At 42.2% G+C, this 19,059-nt stretch overlaps 1 protein-coding gene across 20 annotated transcripts in view; it reads left to right on the forward strand.

The window, feature by feature from the left end:
* ABI3BP (ABI family member 3 binding protein) overlaps window positions 1-19,059 on the forward strand; it is a 355,065-nt gene that overhangs the window by 129,156 nt on the left and 206,850 nt on the right. For all 20 annotated transcript variants that reach the window (XM_083174266.1, XM_083174276.1, XM_083174271.1 and 17 more), the window contains exons 3-4: window positions 13,238-13,300; window positions 13,633-13,765. In XM_083174266.1, the coding sequence (XP_083030392.1) occupies window positions 13,238-13,300; window positions 13,633-13,765 (196 nt within the window). The remainder of the gene's footprint in view (window positions 1-13,237; window positions 13,301-13,632; window positions 13,766-19,059) is intronic.

The following is a 19,059-nucleotide window of genomic DNA, read 5'->3' on the forward strand; positions in this document are numbered from 1 at the left end:
TCTGTCTACGCATTTCTGCTCAGCCATGCAAAACAGCGATCGGCAGGTGGTCCCTTGACATGCGACACTGCTGGCTGCTGGACAAACACCAAAAAATAGAAATATCCTGCAAAAATTGGGACAGTTGGAAGGTTTGGAGGAAGATTTAGATCTCATAAGTTTTACTAAAACTTGTTGGGATGAATCACATGAGGGAGGCTACCATGGAAGGGTATAGTCTGTTTAGAAAAAATAGATTAGGTAGAAGGAAAGGGGGGTATGTTTATATAAGGGAAGACATATACGAGAGCACAATGGAGTCAGTAGAATCGATATGGGTAGCAATCACAGGAGGTAATATTAAAGGGGCTAAAAATATTAAAGGGGCTTATAGTAGGAACATGTTATAAACCACCCAACATAAATACGGAGGAGAAAAAAACATTGCTACAGGTGGGAAAAGCAGCCAGCTCAGAGGACATTGGCCCTTATTCTGATCGGTGCGGCCGGATCCGAATATGCGGCCAGGACCGTGCGTGCGAAACCCCGCCTTCCGTACGGATCGCTCACTCCGTCCGAATGCGGTAAGAAGCTGGCCGAACGGACCGCACGTGTATTTTTCATGGAATACGCCTTCTCCATCTCAGGGAACCTCCCCCATCATTCGATGGTCGCAGTTCATCGACTGCAGGACCGAATGGTCCACCAGCTCCCGCAACCTCAGACCACACGGACATTTTTCCGTGCAAAAGCAGGGATCTGGGCGGGCAGCTGACATCCGGCGATGTCATATGTCCGCCCCCTACACGTGCGTCACGGCCGCATTACCATGCGTACGCCCAGCGTTTGCATGGGAACGCCCATGAAACGCGGGGCGTATGCATATGGTAATGAGCCCAAATAGCCCTTTACGCCCCCCTCTACCCCCTGTTCGGAGTGTTCACATTTCATGCGGGATTTGGCCGTACGCCCCGCTCACACATGCGCAGAGACGCCTCTGCACATGCGCAGACACAAAACATCGGCGGCCCGAACGCACGCGGATATTACCGCACCAACCAGAATAAGGGCCATTATTATTATTATTTTACCCAGAAATAAATTGGAAAGAAAGGTCTAGTGAAATGTTTTATTGAATGCCCTGAATAACCACTATTTGCATTAATTTATTGTCCAAACAGCAATAACAATATCCTGGATCTCCTGATACGCAACAATGGGGACATTCTTACTAACATAACCATAAGGGAGATATTGGGGAACAGTGATCACAGAATGATCTCGTTTGATTTAAATTTTAACAAGGACAATTATATTGGAGCAACTAGGTCCTTAAATTTCAGAAAAGCAAACTTTGGTAAGTTTGCGGAGTCCTTAAAGGAAACTTTAAACTGGAAGGAATTATTTAGAGGTATGGATACTACTAAAAGGTGGCAAACTTAAAAAAAAATTACTGCTGGAGGGCACTGATAAATGTATTCCTAGGGTAAATAAAAGAACAAATGTCAAAAGGAAACCAATTTGGCTTAACAGCAAAGTCAAATTTGAAATAGCTAAAAAAAAGGGAGTGAATTCAAAGCGTTTAAACAAGATGGGATCCCCGAATCATTTGCCACATATAAAGAATGTAATAAGAAATGTAAAAATACAATCAAGATGGCTACATTAGAAACTGAATGAAAAATAACCACAGATTGCAAATCTAATCCCAACAAATTCTTCAATTACTGTATTTAAACGGGAATCGCTTAAGGAAAAAAAATATTGGCCCACTACAAAATAAGCAAGGGTACCCTGGCAACAGAAGTAAAAGAGAAAGTGGAGTTATTCAATTAATTTTTTGCTTTGGTATTTACAAGGGAAGAATCTTCAGAGGATCTCCCACAGATTAAATGCTCGGATCTTGATTGCTCCCAAACTATATGTTTGAGTGAGGAAATAGTCAAAAATAGATTACAGAACCTAAATAGTAACAAATCTCCTGGTAACAAATCTCCTGGCCCAGAAGAAATACAGACAGAATACACCCTAGGATACTAAGAGAATTGAGTTCTGTCATAGCACTATCCTGATATTTGGTGAATCAATAAACTCAGGGAGAGAACCAAGGGACTGGCGCATACCTAATTTAGGGCCTTATTCTAGTTCACTCTTTCTGACAAAAACTTTCTTAGATGGACAAATCCATGTGCACTGCAGGGGGGCAGATGTAAAATGTGCAGAGAGAATTAGATTTGGGTGAGTTATTTTGTTTCTGTGCAGGGTAAACACTGGCTGCTTTATTTTTACACTGCAATATAGATCTCACTTTGAAGTAAAACCCCACCCAAATCTAATTCTCTCTGCACAAGTAACATCTGCCCCACCTGCAGTGCACATGGTTTTGTCCATCTAAGAAGGATTTTGTCTGAAAGAGTGAACTAGAATAAGGGCCTTAGTACCACTATGGAAGAAAGTTAGCAAAACTAACCCTGAAAATTATAGACCGGTCAGCCTTACATAAATCCATTGTGAGGAAAATATTAGAAGGAATATTAAGTGATCGTACCCTAAATTTCTTAGAACAGGAGAAGGTGATAAGCAAGGCTCAGCATGCGTTCCTCAAAAATAGATCATGTCAGACTAATTTAATTAGTTTCTATGAGGAATTAAGTAGGGGGCTGGACTTAGAGAAATCGGTACTTGTATACTATCACGGCTCCCATCGCATACCATCGCATGCCATATGTAATGGCATGCGATGCGATTTTACCGGGTTTTTAATGCATTTGTGAAAAAATCACATCGCATGTGATCACCGAGCCCGAAGCGTGGCGAGGGGACGCGGATACCTTCACAGCTATCCGTGTCCCCTCGCGGGCTTCACAGGTATCCGCGTCCCCTCGCGGGGCTCGCTGCGATGCGATTTTTCCCTGTGCGATGCCCATCGTGGGAGCCGTGATAGTATACAAGTACCGAGAAATCTGTTGATTTCACTAAAGCTTTTGACATGGTGCCTCATAAAAGATTATAAATAAAACTAGGAGATAAAAATTTGTAATTGCATTAAAAACTGGTTGCTCAGTCGGGGACAGAGAGTGGTGGTAAATGGCATACATTCCAGCAGGGGTAAGGTCCAAAGTGGAGTCTCACAAGGTTCAATACTGGAACATACTTTAATACAGTGGTAGCCAACTCCAGTCCTCAAAAGCTACCAACAGTGCACATTTTCCATTCGACCTAGCTGCTGCAGAGGTATACTAATTACTCACTGACACATTTTAACAGACCCACAGGTGGAGCTAATTATATTAATTATTATACTACTACTACTACTACTACTTCAAAAGTGATACAATAGAAAGTGATAAACAGCCACCCAATCAGCTCCTACCTGACATTTTTCAAACACAGTCTGTGACATGGCAGGCAGGAGCTGATTGACTGGCTGTTTATCACTCTCCATTTTATCAATTTTGAAGCTTAGATAATCTGGCCCCATAGTGAGTACAATTGCAATATTTGTGAACGACACAAAATTGAGTAAGGAAATTAACTCAGGAGAGGATGTGACTTCATTAAACTGAAACGGTGGAAAATGCAGTTTAATGTTGATAATTGTAAAGTAATTCATTATGGGAACAAAAATTAACAAGCTACTCATAGGCAAAATTGAGTTATTATAGGGAATTCTGCTGTAGGGAAGGACTTGGAGATCATCATAGATTAAAAATTGTCCAAGTGCAGCAGCAAAAGCAAACGGGACACTGGCATGCATCAATAGGGGAATGGATTCAAGGGATGACAATGTGATAGTGCCTCTTCACAAGGCATTGGTGAGACCACACTTGGAATTCTCTGTTCAGTTCTGGGCACTGCGAGCAGTAAAATTCTGGAACTCATTGCCGGTGGGGGTTATTACAGCAACTACTGTTAATGAATTTAAATAAAAACTGGATGGGATACGGTCGTATTGTCAACCCGAGTTAGGTCGACAGTCATTAGGTCAACACTGTTGGGTCAACAGGCAGCAAGGTCGACAGAGTTCTAGGTCAACATGGATGAAGGTCGACAGGTGTCTAGATCAACATGGGACAAGGTAGACATGGGTTTAGGTCGACAAAGTGTGTTAGATCGACATGGGTTTTTTCACAGTTTTTTGAGCCGACATGTGCCGACAGGCGGTATTTCATGCCCTATCATCCACCAGGGTGTGGTGGGAGAATAAAATAGTGTGCCGAGCGCAGCGAGGTACCATGCCCGAAGCATCGCGAGCAAAGCGAGGGGCTGCGGTTGACTTCCAACTGTGTCCATGTCGACTGTGTTGATATTTTGGGGGAAAAACTGTGAAAAAAACCATGTCAACCTAGAAACCTGTCAACCTTCACCAATGTTGACCTATAACCCTGTTGACATTGCTGCCTGTTGACCCAACGGTGTCAATCTAATGACTGTCGACCTAAGTCGGGTCGGCAATACGATCCACACCCAACTGTATGCATATTTAGCCACTAAGGGAATCCTATAGATATGACTTGCTCAAGTCAGTAGTTACAAGTCAAATAGGTTGAATTCGATGGACTAACGTCTTTTTTTTTACTTTAATTACTATGTTACTAAGTTAATATGTAAGGTATGAAAGGCTAATGCAGACCGAAAGGTGTATGAGTGTTGGGGGTATTCTGCGGCAGACCCATGCCCCTGCCAGGCCAGTCCAGGAAAATTTATTTTGGTGGCCCAGTCTACAGCATGTAGCTTCCTAGAATTCAGTGAATGTACATCAAAGACAATATTAACATACTTTTTAAAATCTTATGATCTTATTCAAAATGTTTGCTTCATGTTGAACAATTTAATAATAATTAAATAACACTATGTTCTTATTATAAATAAGTTGGGTGAAATTTAATAGGATGAGAGATTCAGAAACTGGTTTTGCAGTGTAAATGATTGCCGCTTTAAAAAAAACTTGAGATTTCTTACGAAATCTCTCATTTTCTGAATCTCTCATCCTATTAAATTTCCCTTAGCATGATACTAATATGTATGCTGATTTATGTAAGAATAATGTTGGTATAATGTAAATGCAGCAAATTTCAATCCACATCCTTCATATACGCCAGGAATGGGGAACCATCGGCCCTCCAGATGTTTTTTAAACGACACATCCCAGCATGACCTGCTACATTTTTGCTCATTGGCAATGCTAAGACCATTGCAGGGCATGCTGGGATGTGTAGTTCAACAACAGCTGGAGGGCCGAAGGTTCTCCATCCCTGATATATGGGGAGCAAATTAGAAATATAGCTTTTCACTGTTAATGCGCAATGCATATGTCTAGAACTTGTTTCTTTTAAGTCCATGTTCCAGCTCAGCAATCTCCATATACCTTATTATTCTTGATGGTCACCCTTTAAAAAGGAGCCATTTGTATCCTTGTTTGGTGCTCATACTGCAATTCTGTGCGTGATGCTAAGTTTCTGGGCTGTATTCCCAGGAACCTGACTTGTAACTTGAACTTGACATCTTGAACCCTTGACCTTGCTTTTGGAATCAGCACTCTTTAATCCACTGGCTTTCTGCCATTAACTAGTCATTCTGCTCCTGACCCAGTAACTCCATCTATTATTAGTGTGCAAGTCAGTTACTTCAATACTGTACGTGTAAAGACTTATCACGCCTGGCAATACCATTAAGACAGCACCTGGGGATCCCAGTGAGATTGTTTAACACTTAAGTTGAGGATGTCGCTATAACACATACTATTCGCCTTCATGCTGGCAATGGCCTTGGATCTTAATAGATTACCTTCATTTTTAAACGTTCTTGCAGTTCTGTGTGATGGTGTAACTTAAAAGTCTGATGCAGTAATCCGGACCCAGGACGCAAGAAGTCCTTCACCCACCAGAATAGGCGATGAGCTAAACAGGGTCGCCATAAGGAGGGTAAAGGCAGTAAGGGGCCTTGGCCTACAAGGGAGCCTCAAAGTACAAATGTGTCCTCATACTTATCCTTTTTGCCATGGTATGACATAGATGTCAAACTTAGACATAGATGATTTACCATGGGTAGAGATTTCATAATAATAATAATAATAATAATAATATCTGCATACATTAAATAATAGCACCAATAATAATGCACACTTTAAATAATAAAAATGTGTTCAGCATGTCGGCGTTGGAGTTTCCGGCATATTATCCCTTGTCGTGATTCCTTACTTTTAGATGCCAGCATTGGTATTCTGAATGCCACCATCCAAAACAGAGGATATTCATATGTATCCTAAATAAAAGCATCAATATTTATGCACACAATAAATTTATCAGTAATAATCATGCCCACCCCAATTTCCCCTGGGCAGTGATGTTCTGTGAGCATGAAAAAAGGGGGAGGGTTGCCTAGGCAACACAATCGGGCGCCAGATGGGATTCCTACCATTAGGAGGCTACAGAGACACACCCCCTTAAATCACATGATGATTGGGTGGCCAGAAGGACCCAGGCTCCAGAAAGAGGTTTGGTGCGCATACAAGCCGTGCCCTCAGTAAGAGAGCATATACAGCGGTTACGTTATTATCACGTGACCTGCGCGATTCCCAACATGCCTGGCGCCTGGCTCATTTGTGTTGTGTGTGCTGCACAGATCAAAAGGGTCTCTATGGGCATAGGTTGCAGATACTGTAATAATTGCAAACCTAAAATGGATCCCAGAAAAAATATTTGGTACTTGTCTCCTAGCACGGCGCCCACGATTTTAATCTAATGACATCATTTTGATCGCATCGCCTCACATGCGACCAGATCGCATGTGATGCGATCAAAACAATTATTTAATTGTACATGCACCGTGATGGGTGATTAGTATGTTATATGCACCCCATTGTTAACGCCACCGCCACTAATAACGCCAACCCGAAGCGTGGCAAGTCCACGAGGGGCGGCGGTACGCGTCCTCCGACCTTTTCAAACCCCCCCTCACACATCGGCGTGGAGCTAATATTATATAGTACCCGAGCCCGAAGTGTGGCGAGCGGATGCGGATAACTTCACATGTATTCCGCGTCCCCTCGCGGGGCTCGCTGCACTCACCACACTATATAAAGTCAACTCCACACCGACGTGGATAGTGGAGGTATGAAAAGGTCGAGGATGCGTACCACCGCCCCCTCGCGGCCTTGCTGCGCTCGCCACGCTTCGGGTTAGCGTTGATAGTGGGGGTGGCGTTAACAATGGGGGTGCATTTAACATAGTAATCACCCATCAGGGTGCCTTTATAATTAGAAATTGCATGTTATTGTAATGGCATGCGATATTAAAATTGGCAGTGCACGAAAATCGGGTCCCACGCATACCACTAATTAAGGTATCCAATGGTATGCGATGGGCGCCGTGCTAGGAAACAAGTACCAAATAATTTTGCTACAAATACAAATCTGGTCACATTGTATATTTTATTTGTTTGTAGCTCCATTTATGAATATGTATGATGGCCTCTCACTTGCTAAAACGTACAAATAGTGTCCCTAATTTTGTGATCACAGTTCATATAATGAGCGTTTGATTCTCCAGTTGTAACTGGAGGTATTTTTCAGTACTAAAATGTCAGCAGGGGCAATTTAAGGGAGGAGTGGGTCTGTGTGCAGATTGGGCCCCCTCCTCTTTGGCAGTGCAGTAGGTCTCCAGGAACATGGCACTCGCCCTGCATTCCCGAGGACACCTCTATTGCATATGCATAAATCACTAGAAAATGGCTGCAACAGACATTTTTAAAGGTAATTTTTGGTGCTGAGCTGCCAGTGTTAGTCCAACGGAGACATGTATATGATTAAATATAGTGTACACCTTGTACCCATAATATGTACACCATTGTATGTCAGCCTCTAAAAGGTTATGTCAGATGTGCACCCTACACTTGCCTACCCTACCAGAAGCTGCAACAGACTCCTGAATTTTTTCAGCATGACTCTCTGTGCCATGGATGTATTTCTTCCCAGGGTGCCGCTAGATTCCAACTCCAAGATGACTGCTTTCCAGGTGCAGTGGAAAAGTAGGCATCATGGAGAGGGCAGCGTGATTAAACACAGTACAGAGAGGTCATAAATTACTGTTACTGGATCTGCATCATGATGTCACCTGTGTGCACTGCACTACTGGGTTTTGGACGTTTGAGGACCCAGCAGCCATCACAGGTCTGTTTTTATTAAGTTGGTTGCGATCTACCAGCGAATGCTCCAGAATCTACTGGTAGATTGCAATCTACCTTTTTGTCTAGGTTTGTGCAGGAGTCTTTAAAAATGATAGATGTTTCTAGCCAGATTACACTGCCCCTGTGCCTGGTATCAGGGTTAGGCTGATCCACAGGGAAACAGGTCAAACCCCCAATGGGCCTCACTACCTGAGGGCTTTACCTCCTCTTGGGGCAGTGCATTCTATTATTAAACTTTGCACTCTATAAGGGTTAGCTAAACCTCTGTGGCAGCTGCTTACACCCCCTATGGACATTAGCAGCACCCCCTAAGCAAGTGCTCCCAGTTGGCCCTTCATGTCCCAGTGTGACATTGCCTTGTAATGCCATCTGGCAAATTGTTAATTTTATGTGTCTACTTTCAGAGTAAGGGGAATTTGTTTTTTGGACAATTATGGATGGATGGCATAAGTGTATACACATTGGTTATTCCATAACAGGAATGGGGGACCTTTGGCCCTCCAGCTGTTGTTGAACTATGCATCCCAGCATGCCCTGCAACAGTTTTAGTATGGCCAAATAGCAAAGCTGTAGCAGGGCATGCTGGGATGTATAGTTCAACAATAGCTGGAGGGCCGAAGGTTCCCCATCACTGTTCTATAATATCCTATTGTGATACAGCAGTACTGTTTGTTTAAAAGTATTACTTTTTCTTTTAGAACTTTATTAGTAGATTAGCAATCTCACCCATATTCTCTTTTTCGGATTGAGATAGTGAAATTTTGTATTATTTATTTATTATCAGTTTCTTATATAGCGCATACATATTATGCAGCGCTTTACAAAGCATAGTTATGAGCAAAAACACATAACGCATTACAGCACAAAACAGTTTAGGACAAGTACATGGTTAATACGGATAGTTGCATCAGGGGACAGGACACTGAAGCAATCATCAGGACACTGAAGCAATCATCAATCTAAGAAAGGCACATGAGGAGAAAGGGCCCTGCTCGTGAGAGCTTACATTCTAAAGGGGAGGGTTAGACAGACAGGGGTGACACAGAAGGGGAAGAAGTGAGCATAAACAGTAGGTTAGGATTAGAGATGGTTAGGTTTTATACAGGAGGGTGGGAAGAGGTCTAAAAAAGCGCTGGGTCATCCAATAGTAGATATCAGAGAGGCAGTTGGAGATATGAGTGAGGATAGAGGGAGAGAGATCAGGAAAGGAGCCGTAGATTTCAGTGTTATCAGCATAGATGTGATAGTGGAAGTCGAGTGAGCAAATAAGCTCACCCAGAGAGGACGTATATAGAGATAGAGAAGAAGAGTGCCAAGAATAAAATTTTGGGGGACACCTACTATCAATGGAAGAGCAGGAGAGGTGAGGTGTGTGTGTGTGTGTGTGTGTGTGTGTGTATATATATATATATATATATATATATATATATATATATATGTGTGTGTGTATGCATAGGCAAATCTAGAATTATGGTAATGGATGGTCCCAGATCCAGACACAACAGCAGGGGGACCTTTGCACGGCGTAGCCGTGCGGCGAAAAGGGGGCGTGGTCTCATGGGAAGGAGGCGTGGCATCACATAAAGTGGTGTGGAATTACACTTTCAACCATACATAGTAATGCCCATTACACATTTTAGCAAACTCCGTAATACCCATTACACAAAGCCACACGCCATAATGCCAATTACACATAAGGCCACACACCATAATGACCATTACACATTGTGCCACACATCATGATGCCCATTACATACTATATAACAAACCGTAATGCCCATTACATATTTGCCACATAAGTGCTGCTTACCTACGTGCTCATTGCTAGGGGGTTCTTGCTTGATGGCACCATAGTACCCATTACACATGATGCCGCAAAACATAGTACCCATTACACATGATGCCACACACCATAGTACCCATTACACATGATGCTGCACACATAATGTTCCTTACACATGATGCTGCACATATAATGCCGCTTACACATGATGCTGCACACCATAATGACCCTTACACATTAAGCCACACATTATGCGTAATGCCCCCACATACCGCCACTTGTAGCGTCCCTTAAGCAATGCCCACAAAAGTGCCACTTACTGTAAATTTTTATATGAGCCTTCGCTGCTGCCGCAGGGAGAGATGGAGAGTGGGGTAGCTGCTTCTATGGGGGAAGGAGCAGAGCGCAGCGCAGAGCATGCTCCTACTCCCCTCCTGGTGTCCCCTATAGCCGAGTGGACATTTGAAATATTGTGCGCGCTGTTGTTGTGCGTGACGTCGGGGGAGAATGCTGGGCGCCGGAACCACATGATTAAAGGGGGGGGCGGGCTGAGGTGAAAGCGGGGAGAAGAATTGGAGCGGAAGCTGCAGGGGTGACAGTCATTGACAGCTGGGCACAGAGCAGGGGGCTGCCCGGCTGTATTCAGAGCACTGCAGGTCACGGCTGTTTGAAATAATACCCCTTTCACAACAGAAAATGCAGGGATTAACCCAGGAATATGGTCCCAGGGACATTCCCAGGCTGACCCCTTATACACCAGCCTAGTCCCAGCATTTTCTGGTGTGAGGGGGAGAGACAACCACTCCACTCTCCCTACCCCCCTTTAAATAACCAGCTATATCTTCGGAACCAACTGACCCATTACATGAGACCAGTATCACATTGAAGAACTTTTGAGTTGGCTTCGAATGATTTTGGTCCCGTGAAACTGGGCTGTTTGGTTCCAGAGAAATCTCTCCTCAAAGAACATAAACAGTCGTGAAATTACATTTAAGAAATGAAATAAAACGGTTTAACCTTAATATCCCTGGAACCAATTAACCCATATGGATCCAGATTGGTATCAGATTGAAGGCCCAGCGATTTGGGTTCAACTGAGATCAACCTCGAGCTTCAGTGATGCCGAAGGGGGAACTAGCAGCCGTTGAACTGGGTGGGGGTCGGAATTAGCGGGTCCCATGTTATCCTATAGGGAAAACGTTCCAGATTTACCTGGCCGTATCTCCGGTTCCCAGGGGGCTAGAGACACGGGGCTGGGCTCGTTGGAAAGCCCCATCCCTCAGCTACAAAATTGGCTAATGGGTGGTCCTGTGCACCCCCGGACCACCCCCTAGATTTGCCTATGTTATGTGTATATATATATATATATATATATATATATAAATACTGTATATTCTGTGTGCTTTCTTAATTGTTATTCTCATTATTTCTAACAATACACTCTTACCTCCTATAAGACCATGGTGTGATTTATTGCGTTCCTTTTTCTAGTTATGTTCACTCACATTATTTCTGTTTGTTTAATAATCTGCATAATTGCTTATCTCAAAAAGTGTATTATGTACTGGGAAGTAGGTACTGTACTTTGAAAGTAGCAGTGGTGGGCTGAAGCTTTGGCACTGAGAAATATATGTACTACAGTACCTGTAAATCTAAGCCATGTCAGACGTGTTTTCTGTCTCCCAATACTTTTACCTGTTTATCAGCAGTTCCAGTGTTGTCTGAATGTCCAGTTGCTGCATCAATATCAATTATGGCAGTCCTGTTTTATTCTCATACCAGGTTTTATTGCCTGTCTACACAATTCTATTCATCCTCTAAATGGTATCCCGATGATAGCTCTATGATGCCAATGAAGACAGTCTTTAGGTAAACACCACATGGTCCACATGCAGATCTACAACATCTACCCCTCTGAACTTAATATACTGTTCATTTGCAGTCAGGGCCGGCGCCACCACTAGCAGCTTTAGGCATTTGCCTAGGGTGCCTGCCACTGGGAGACCGTAGTTGGGAGCAGGGTCCCCCCCACGATGGAGGTGAGTGGCTGTCACTCCTCTCCTCTCTGCGCAACTCGGCAGATGGACAGCTGTCGCAGGCTGACCCCATCATCTCCCCCTGTGGAGTGACGTAGCGGCATCACCCCCGCCATGGTGCATCACACCGGACAAACCCCCCGCCCCTGTGGAGCAATCACGGCGGCCGCTCCGTGTTGCATCACCCCCCCCTTCCCCGTGCACCGCCACATCGCATCACCCCCCCCCCCCCCATGCGGCGGGTGCATTGCAAAGTCTCCCCCCCCGGCCCTGTTTGCAGTACCAGTTTCAAATATATCCTCAATTAAAGAATTCCAATTTTCCTTCTTCTGTTTCTGTTCTCCAGTCTCCTGATAATGAGGTTCCATTGTTCTGCTACTTTGAATGATGAAAAATGAAACTTCATTTCTGGTGATTGAGACAAGCATGGAAATACTGACTTGGAATGCTACATCTACAATAATAGTAGATTAGGATCAAGGCTGGCATTTATTTGAAAATTTGCCTCTTATCCAAATAAAATTTGGCATCTGAAAAAATCTGGGTCATTGGCAAAATACATTAAATCAGACCACATCTATTTCTGTTGGAAGGTCTGCTGTAAAGCTTATGAAGTCAATTTATCAATGTATGGCTTTGATGTTTCATGTTTGTGAACATACAGTATCTGTTTCTCATTACACAAAAAAATATTAATTGAAAAAATGTAGGTTCTGGCACAATCTTACTCAATCAGCGTGACCATTCTGACTCACTGAAGAATTTAATCTATTTTGCAAGGTTTTATAAATTAAAGAATAAATCTATTTTTGTAATCAGGGCAATCCTGTCCCCGCTTTCTTGGAAATAAGGGATTGTGGGGGTGCAGAACAAGCAAAATTAGGAGTTTGGCTCCTGCTATGAGACCTGCTGAATGTTAGGAAAATCAAACTACAGTATATAATTTCTGCTAAAACATTTGAGCATTTAAGTTACTGCAATCAAAATTTTGATGGATTTATGGATTTGGGAGAGGTCTATAAATCTTGGAGAGAAATAAAGTACCAACCAATCAGTACCTAACTGTAATCTTCAAACACAGCCTCTATAAATGACATGCTGGTATTTGATCCACTTTATCTCTAAGACTTTATACATGAAAACCTTTATTCCTTTGATAAAAAAAAATTGTATTTTTTTTAAAGAATACATTTGATAATGGAATTCGCATTACTAATCCTAGATGCACATATTTCTTGATATCTGTTTTCAGAGGCAGAGACAAGATATTTGATAGCTGTGAAGCCGAATGACAACCATAAAAAGTCCTGCAAAGGTAAAATATTCCTTTCTCTACTTTATAGAGCAATAATAGCAAAGAACACACATAATCAGTGGGTTCATATACTGCAATTGACATACTGTATAACCTTTTTTTTTTTTTTTTTAAATGTGCTGTAAATCCTTTTCACAATAGCCGTGTTTAAAACTTTGGGGTACATAATGTATATTCATTTCTCATTAGTACTTGAGTAAAAACATAGTAAATCGCTTAAACTTTTATTTTTATATCTATAGTAAGTGCTTTATTGGAAAAAAAGTCCTGTACGGTCAGATTTTTTTTTTGGTCTCTGCAAACTAAACTTTTCTTTCCTTTTTTTCTTGCAGAAAAGAATTCTGTTCAAAAACCTCTCCAGATTGTGATTGGGTCACTGACACCAACATCTGTTTTTATGTCATGGGGCATACTTATAAATCCTCAAGTTGACTGGTCGGCTCTCAACAAATGTCCTAATGACAGGTAAATGTGTTTCCATTTGGACATGCATATGGCTGCTGGGCATGCATACTGTACGTCGGAAGCTGCCAGATACTGCACTTATATTTTAATGCGTACATACAAACAGTGGCTGTAAAATGTCTAGCTTTTAGAATGTGCACACTCATGGGTTAGGAATTTATTGAGCAAGGAGTACCAAATTCATTTTGGTAGGTCCATAGCACTAATAGCCAGAGTTCAGAATATCATGGTCTCCATAATAATAATTTATCACGTTTTCATATTTCATTCATGTTATTGCATTCTTGTTTTCATTCAGAACAGATATTCAATTTGTTATTGAAAACCCAGAAAATAACAGTGGATTCTCCTTTCAGGTTGCTAGTTGTTCAGTTTGGAATGACTACATTTAGTAATATTAGGATTGATCCAGCCAATCCTGTATCATGATTTTAGTGCATACCAGAGATTACCTCATCCAGCATATGCAAGACATAACATTGTATTATACAGGGGTCGCTACTTCATTTTAATATGAAAACAAATATTCACATTTGGCTCAGAATTCTTCAGAACTTATTTTGTGTTTGTCCATATAATGATATATATATATATATATATATATATATATATATATATATGTAGTTTACATTCACAATTACGTTTATTTATTATAGTTTGCTTTATCCTTCACACTGCAATATTAAACCTCAGAAGCTTATTGCTGGATTAAGACCAACAAAGTGCATGGTTTTCTGAGGGCAAAGCGTTTGCTTGCTTGTTCTCCCAGAACTTCTGGCATGGATCCCTCCATCAATCCTAGTGATATGAGCTGCTGTTTAGCGGTGCCATGATGATGTACAGTAAATTACATCACCACACCCCATAACTTGCTGCTTGGTGATCAAAAAGTAGACAATCTTGCATAGCTGAAGCTTGAGATGGTGACCTGGTATTACAGGCCCCTCTTCAACTCTGGGCCTGTAGCACCTGCACCTGTTAAAGTCAGTGGTGTATCTATAATAGGTACATATTTGTTCTGCTAGAGCAATCATGTCAGAGCCAACAGCATAATGTTTGGAATACCTATCATTCCACTGTACACCTCCTGGATGGGACAGGCTCCCATTGGAGCAACTGTAGCTCCGGGATTTTGTGAAATACCCCAGGAAAATAAGTTATTATCTCTGCTTCCTCTCTATTTTCATTGCAATGTAAATCATGTTAAAGGCTACCCATTCCCTTTCAACTGGTTCCATTCAGTACAGGCATTCCTAACCTTAAAATTTAACAAGGTTGGGAAGTCTAAGTTTCAGTGATATCCATGCTTGAACTTAGGTGACTTATTAGTAATTCAGTTATTTTTATTGAACTATGTGCATAATCACTAAAACCTCCACTGTTAGTGTGCCTTGAGAACCGAGGTTGGGAATGCCTGATTTAGAATGTCAACACTATTTTGATTTTTTGACAGTCAAAATGTAGGCATAGCTGCCTACCCTCCTAGCAATCGCCCTCTTGTCACCTAGCCCACATTACACTGTTACATTTTTGTGGTAAAAAGGAATGAGCGATAGATACATTAACATTGAATCATCAGCACCATTTCCCAGCACTTTACCAAGTACAGTATCTCTTACTAACTGCTTTGGGGCTCATCTACATTTGGATATAAATCATTTTAGAAGATTCCTATCAGATGTAGCAGTGCACACCCGCGCTTCTAGGTGCCACGTTCACAATCTCTTTTAGCAATCTCTCCATATATGGAACTAGACACGCCCCTTGGGGGAGGAGCATGACACGCCCCCTCAATGGGACGCTGTGAAAAATTTCTATTACCAACTATAATCTCCCTGAAACTAGTTTTCAAAAGTAGGCAAGTATGCATAGGCATTAGGTGGACATTCACATGTTCGAAATGTCAACATATAACATTGAAATGAGAATGTTGACAGTACATTTTTGTGTTACTTTTAGGCTTAAATGAATATCCCCCATAAAATGTGAATATTTGTATGTCTTGGCTAGAAATCCCCCTGTCTGTACCTACCCTGACTATTGGCGTTACCTAAAAATACTAAATGTTATTTTTTTTTAGAGTCACTGTATCATATATTGTTTTGTGATCTTTCAGTGCATACTAGTTAAAAGCCTGTGAAAATGATGGCTTCTTTAGCATGTCGACCTAATGGATTCGACCTAATGACTTTCTACCATAATGCAATAGACCAAATGATCCCAACCCCATTGCAGAAGCCATCATTTTCACAGGCTTTTAACTAGTATGCACTGAAAGATCACAAAACAATATATGGGGTTGGGATCATTTGGTCTATTGCATTATGGTAGAAAGTCATTAGGTCGAATCCATTAGGTCGACATGATTCTAGGTCGACATGGGAAAAGGTCGACATGATTCTAGGTCGAAAGGTCATTAGTTCGACAGGTCATTAGTTCGACAAGGTCATTAGTTCGACATTGTCTATGCCGACATTCACAAGGTCGACATGGGGTTTTTCACTGTTTTTTTACCTGAATGTCAACACAGTCGACATGGACACAGTTTAAAGTGCACTGCATCCCCTCGCATCACTCGCTGCGCTCGCTATGCGTCGGGCACGGTGCCTCGCTACGCTCGGCACACTATTTTATTCTCCCACCCCGCCCTAGTGGATGGTAGGGCATGAAATACCGCCTGTCGGCACATGTTGGCTCAAAAAACAGTGAAAAACTCCATGTCGACCTTGTGAATGTCGACATAGACAATGTCGAACTAATGACCTTGTCGAACTAATGACCTGTCGAACTAATGACCTTTCGAACTAGAATCATGTCGACCTTTTCCCATGTCGACCTAGAGTCATGTCGACCTTTTAGCATGTCGACCTAATGGATTCGACCTAATGACTGTCGACCATAATGCAGTAGACCAAATGACCGCATCCCCTGCAATGTACTTTCACATTGAGCTGTGACCGTTTTTAGCCCACAAACTCTGTACCTCACACCCAGTACCTATCTGCTGCTATGCTCCCTCTCTCCATATCCAGCAAGTTTGAAACAGATCAGTGTCCCTGCAAAAATGGCCTTCACTTTCTGCTTTTGACATCTTTTAGCTCCCATAGGAGTAATTTGGACCGACAAGTGGCCTCTTGCGGTCAGTGGCAGTACGTCACCTCATAGAGGGGAGAAGTAGTTAGCCAGATAGATAGATAGATAGATAGATAGATAGATAGATAGATAGATAGATAGATAGATAGATAGATAGATAGATAGATAGATCTTGTACAACTGCATAATAACCAATGTTATCATTTTAATATTTAGGCAATGGGGGTGGTCTTACAAGTCACTACACTATATTTAGTGTTTGCCTACAAAATGTCATTAGTAATGTACACCACATATATATACTGTATTGAATTTCTTTACTAGTTGTTGAACTTCCTCTGTAACACCTGTGAACATGGGGGACCTGGCAACTGCTGTTTAGTTGCTATGGAAACTTGTCTGTATTATTGTTATTGAGTACATCTGGATGATATGTAGCAGACATGAAGCATTCCTGACTTACAAAAGATTTGTTTTCTTGTAATCACTGACGTATTAAATTGAGCAGAGAGTCTGTGTAATCTGCATGCCTTCATGCGTGTTTTAGACAAACCTTGAATGTATTGTGTATTTTGTTTGAATGATAAGTAGAGATTATTAGTGTTTGAACATGTCATCTTGTCAAGACATAAAAATCACAAGTGACCTGGCAGGTGCCTTCAGGCCAATTCAAATATATGTATTATCCGATTCATCTTGTGTGTAGAACTCTTTATAGATTCTGAAAAGCCTACATACAGTGCAATAATCATGGATTCTTTACAACAATTGTTTTGACAATTAAAATCACCATTTTTTTCTTTTGCTAGGTTACATGTGAAGGATTGGGGGGGGAGGCTAGCAGAACACTTAGATGAGACATGGGGAGTTATTCTGGTTCACTTGCAAAGGAAATTTCCTTCTCAAATGGACAAAACCATGCTGCACTGCAAGGGGGCAAATGTATCATGTGCAGAGAGAGTTAGATTTGGAGTTATTTTGTTTCTCTGCAGGGAAAATACTGACTGCATTATTTTTACAATGCAATATAGATCTCACTTTGTAGTAAAATCCCACCCAAAACTAATGCTCTGCACAACCCGAAGCGTGGCGAGCGCAGCGGTACGCGTCCTCAGACCTTTTCATACCCCTACTATCCACGTCGGCGTGGAGTTGATTGTATAAAGTGTGGCGAGCGCAGCGAGCCACTGAGCCCGAAGCGTGGCGAGCGCAGCCTGTGAAGGTATCCGCGCACCTGTGAAGGTATCCTCGTCCCCTCGCGGGCTTCACAGGTATCCGCATCCCCTCGCGGGGCTCGCTGCGCTCGTCACGCTTCGGGCTCAGGGGCTCACCGTGAGATCATCAGAGTTCGCCCAGAGTGGGCGTCCACGAATGGCCGCTGTCCTTACACAGATTGGTGATACAGCCTTACTTATTGAGGTGAGTGTTTGCAGTTTTCTTATGTAAGCTGTTTTGAGAAAAGCCAATTAAAAGGCTGAAACGTTAACCGAGGATTTCGGCTACGTGTATTCATTTATCCTAGTCCCGAGTGCCGCGCTCCCCCCACACTATGTCATCTGGACTCGCTGCGGCGGCTCCAGTCACGAGGGCACCGGGCATCTAAGATTGAAAAGAGTCGAGTGCCGGCGCATCATCACCATTTTATATATATATATATATATATATATATATATATATATATATATATATATATATATATAATAAATATATATAGAGAGAGAGAGAGAGAGAGAGAGAAATGAAGAGACAGACAGCGGCACTCGTAGGAAATTTCAAAGCTGTATTCAAAAACGTGACCAAACCAACGTTTCGGGGACTAGCCCCTTTGTCAAGGTGTAGATAGAATTATAGGTGCAGGGGGGCTTATGTAAAATGTACAAAGAGAATTAGATTTGGGTGAGTTATTTTGTTTCTGTGCAGGGTAAATACTGACTGCTTTATTTTTACACTGCAATATAGATCTCACTTTGAAGTAAAACCCCACCCAAATCTAACTCTCTCTGCACAAGTAACATCTGCCCCCCCCCCCCCCTGCAGTGCACATGGTTTTGTCCATCTTAGAAGGATTTTGTCAGAAAGAGTGAACTAGAATAACCCCCACTGTGTCTCTGTGCATCACAGACTGTGCAGGAGTTGGCAGATGCTTTAGTCCAAGTCTGGGAGGAGATCCCTTTAGGAGACCATCCGCCACCTCATCAGGA

Source organism: Crinia signifera, chromosome 2, assembly GCF_055691185.1.
Source record: "Crinia signifera chromosome 2, ASM5569118v1, whole genome shotgun sequence".
Lineage (NCBI taxonomy): Eukaryota > Metazoa > Chordata > Amphibia > Anura > Myobatrachidae > Crinia > Crinia signifera.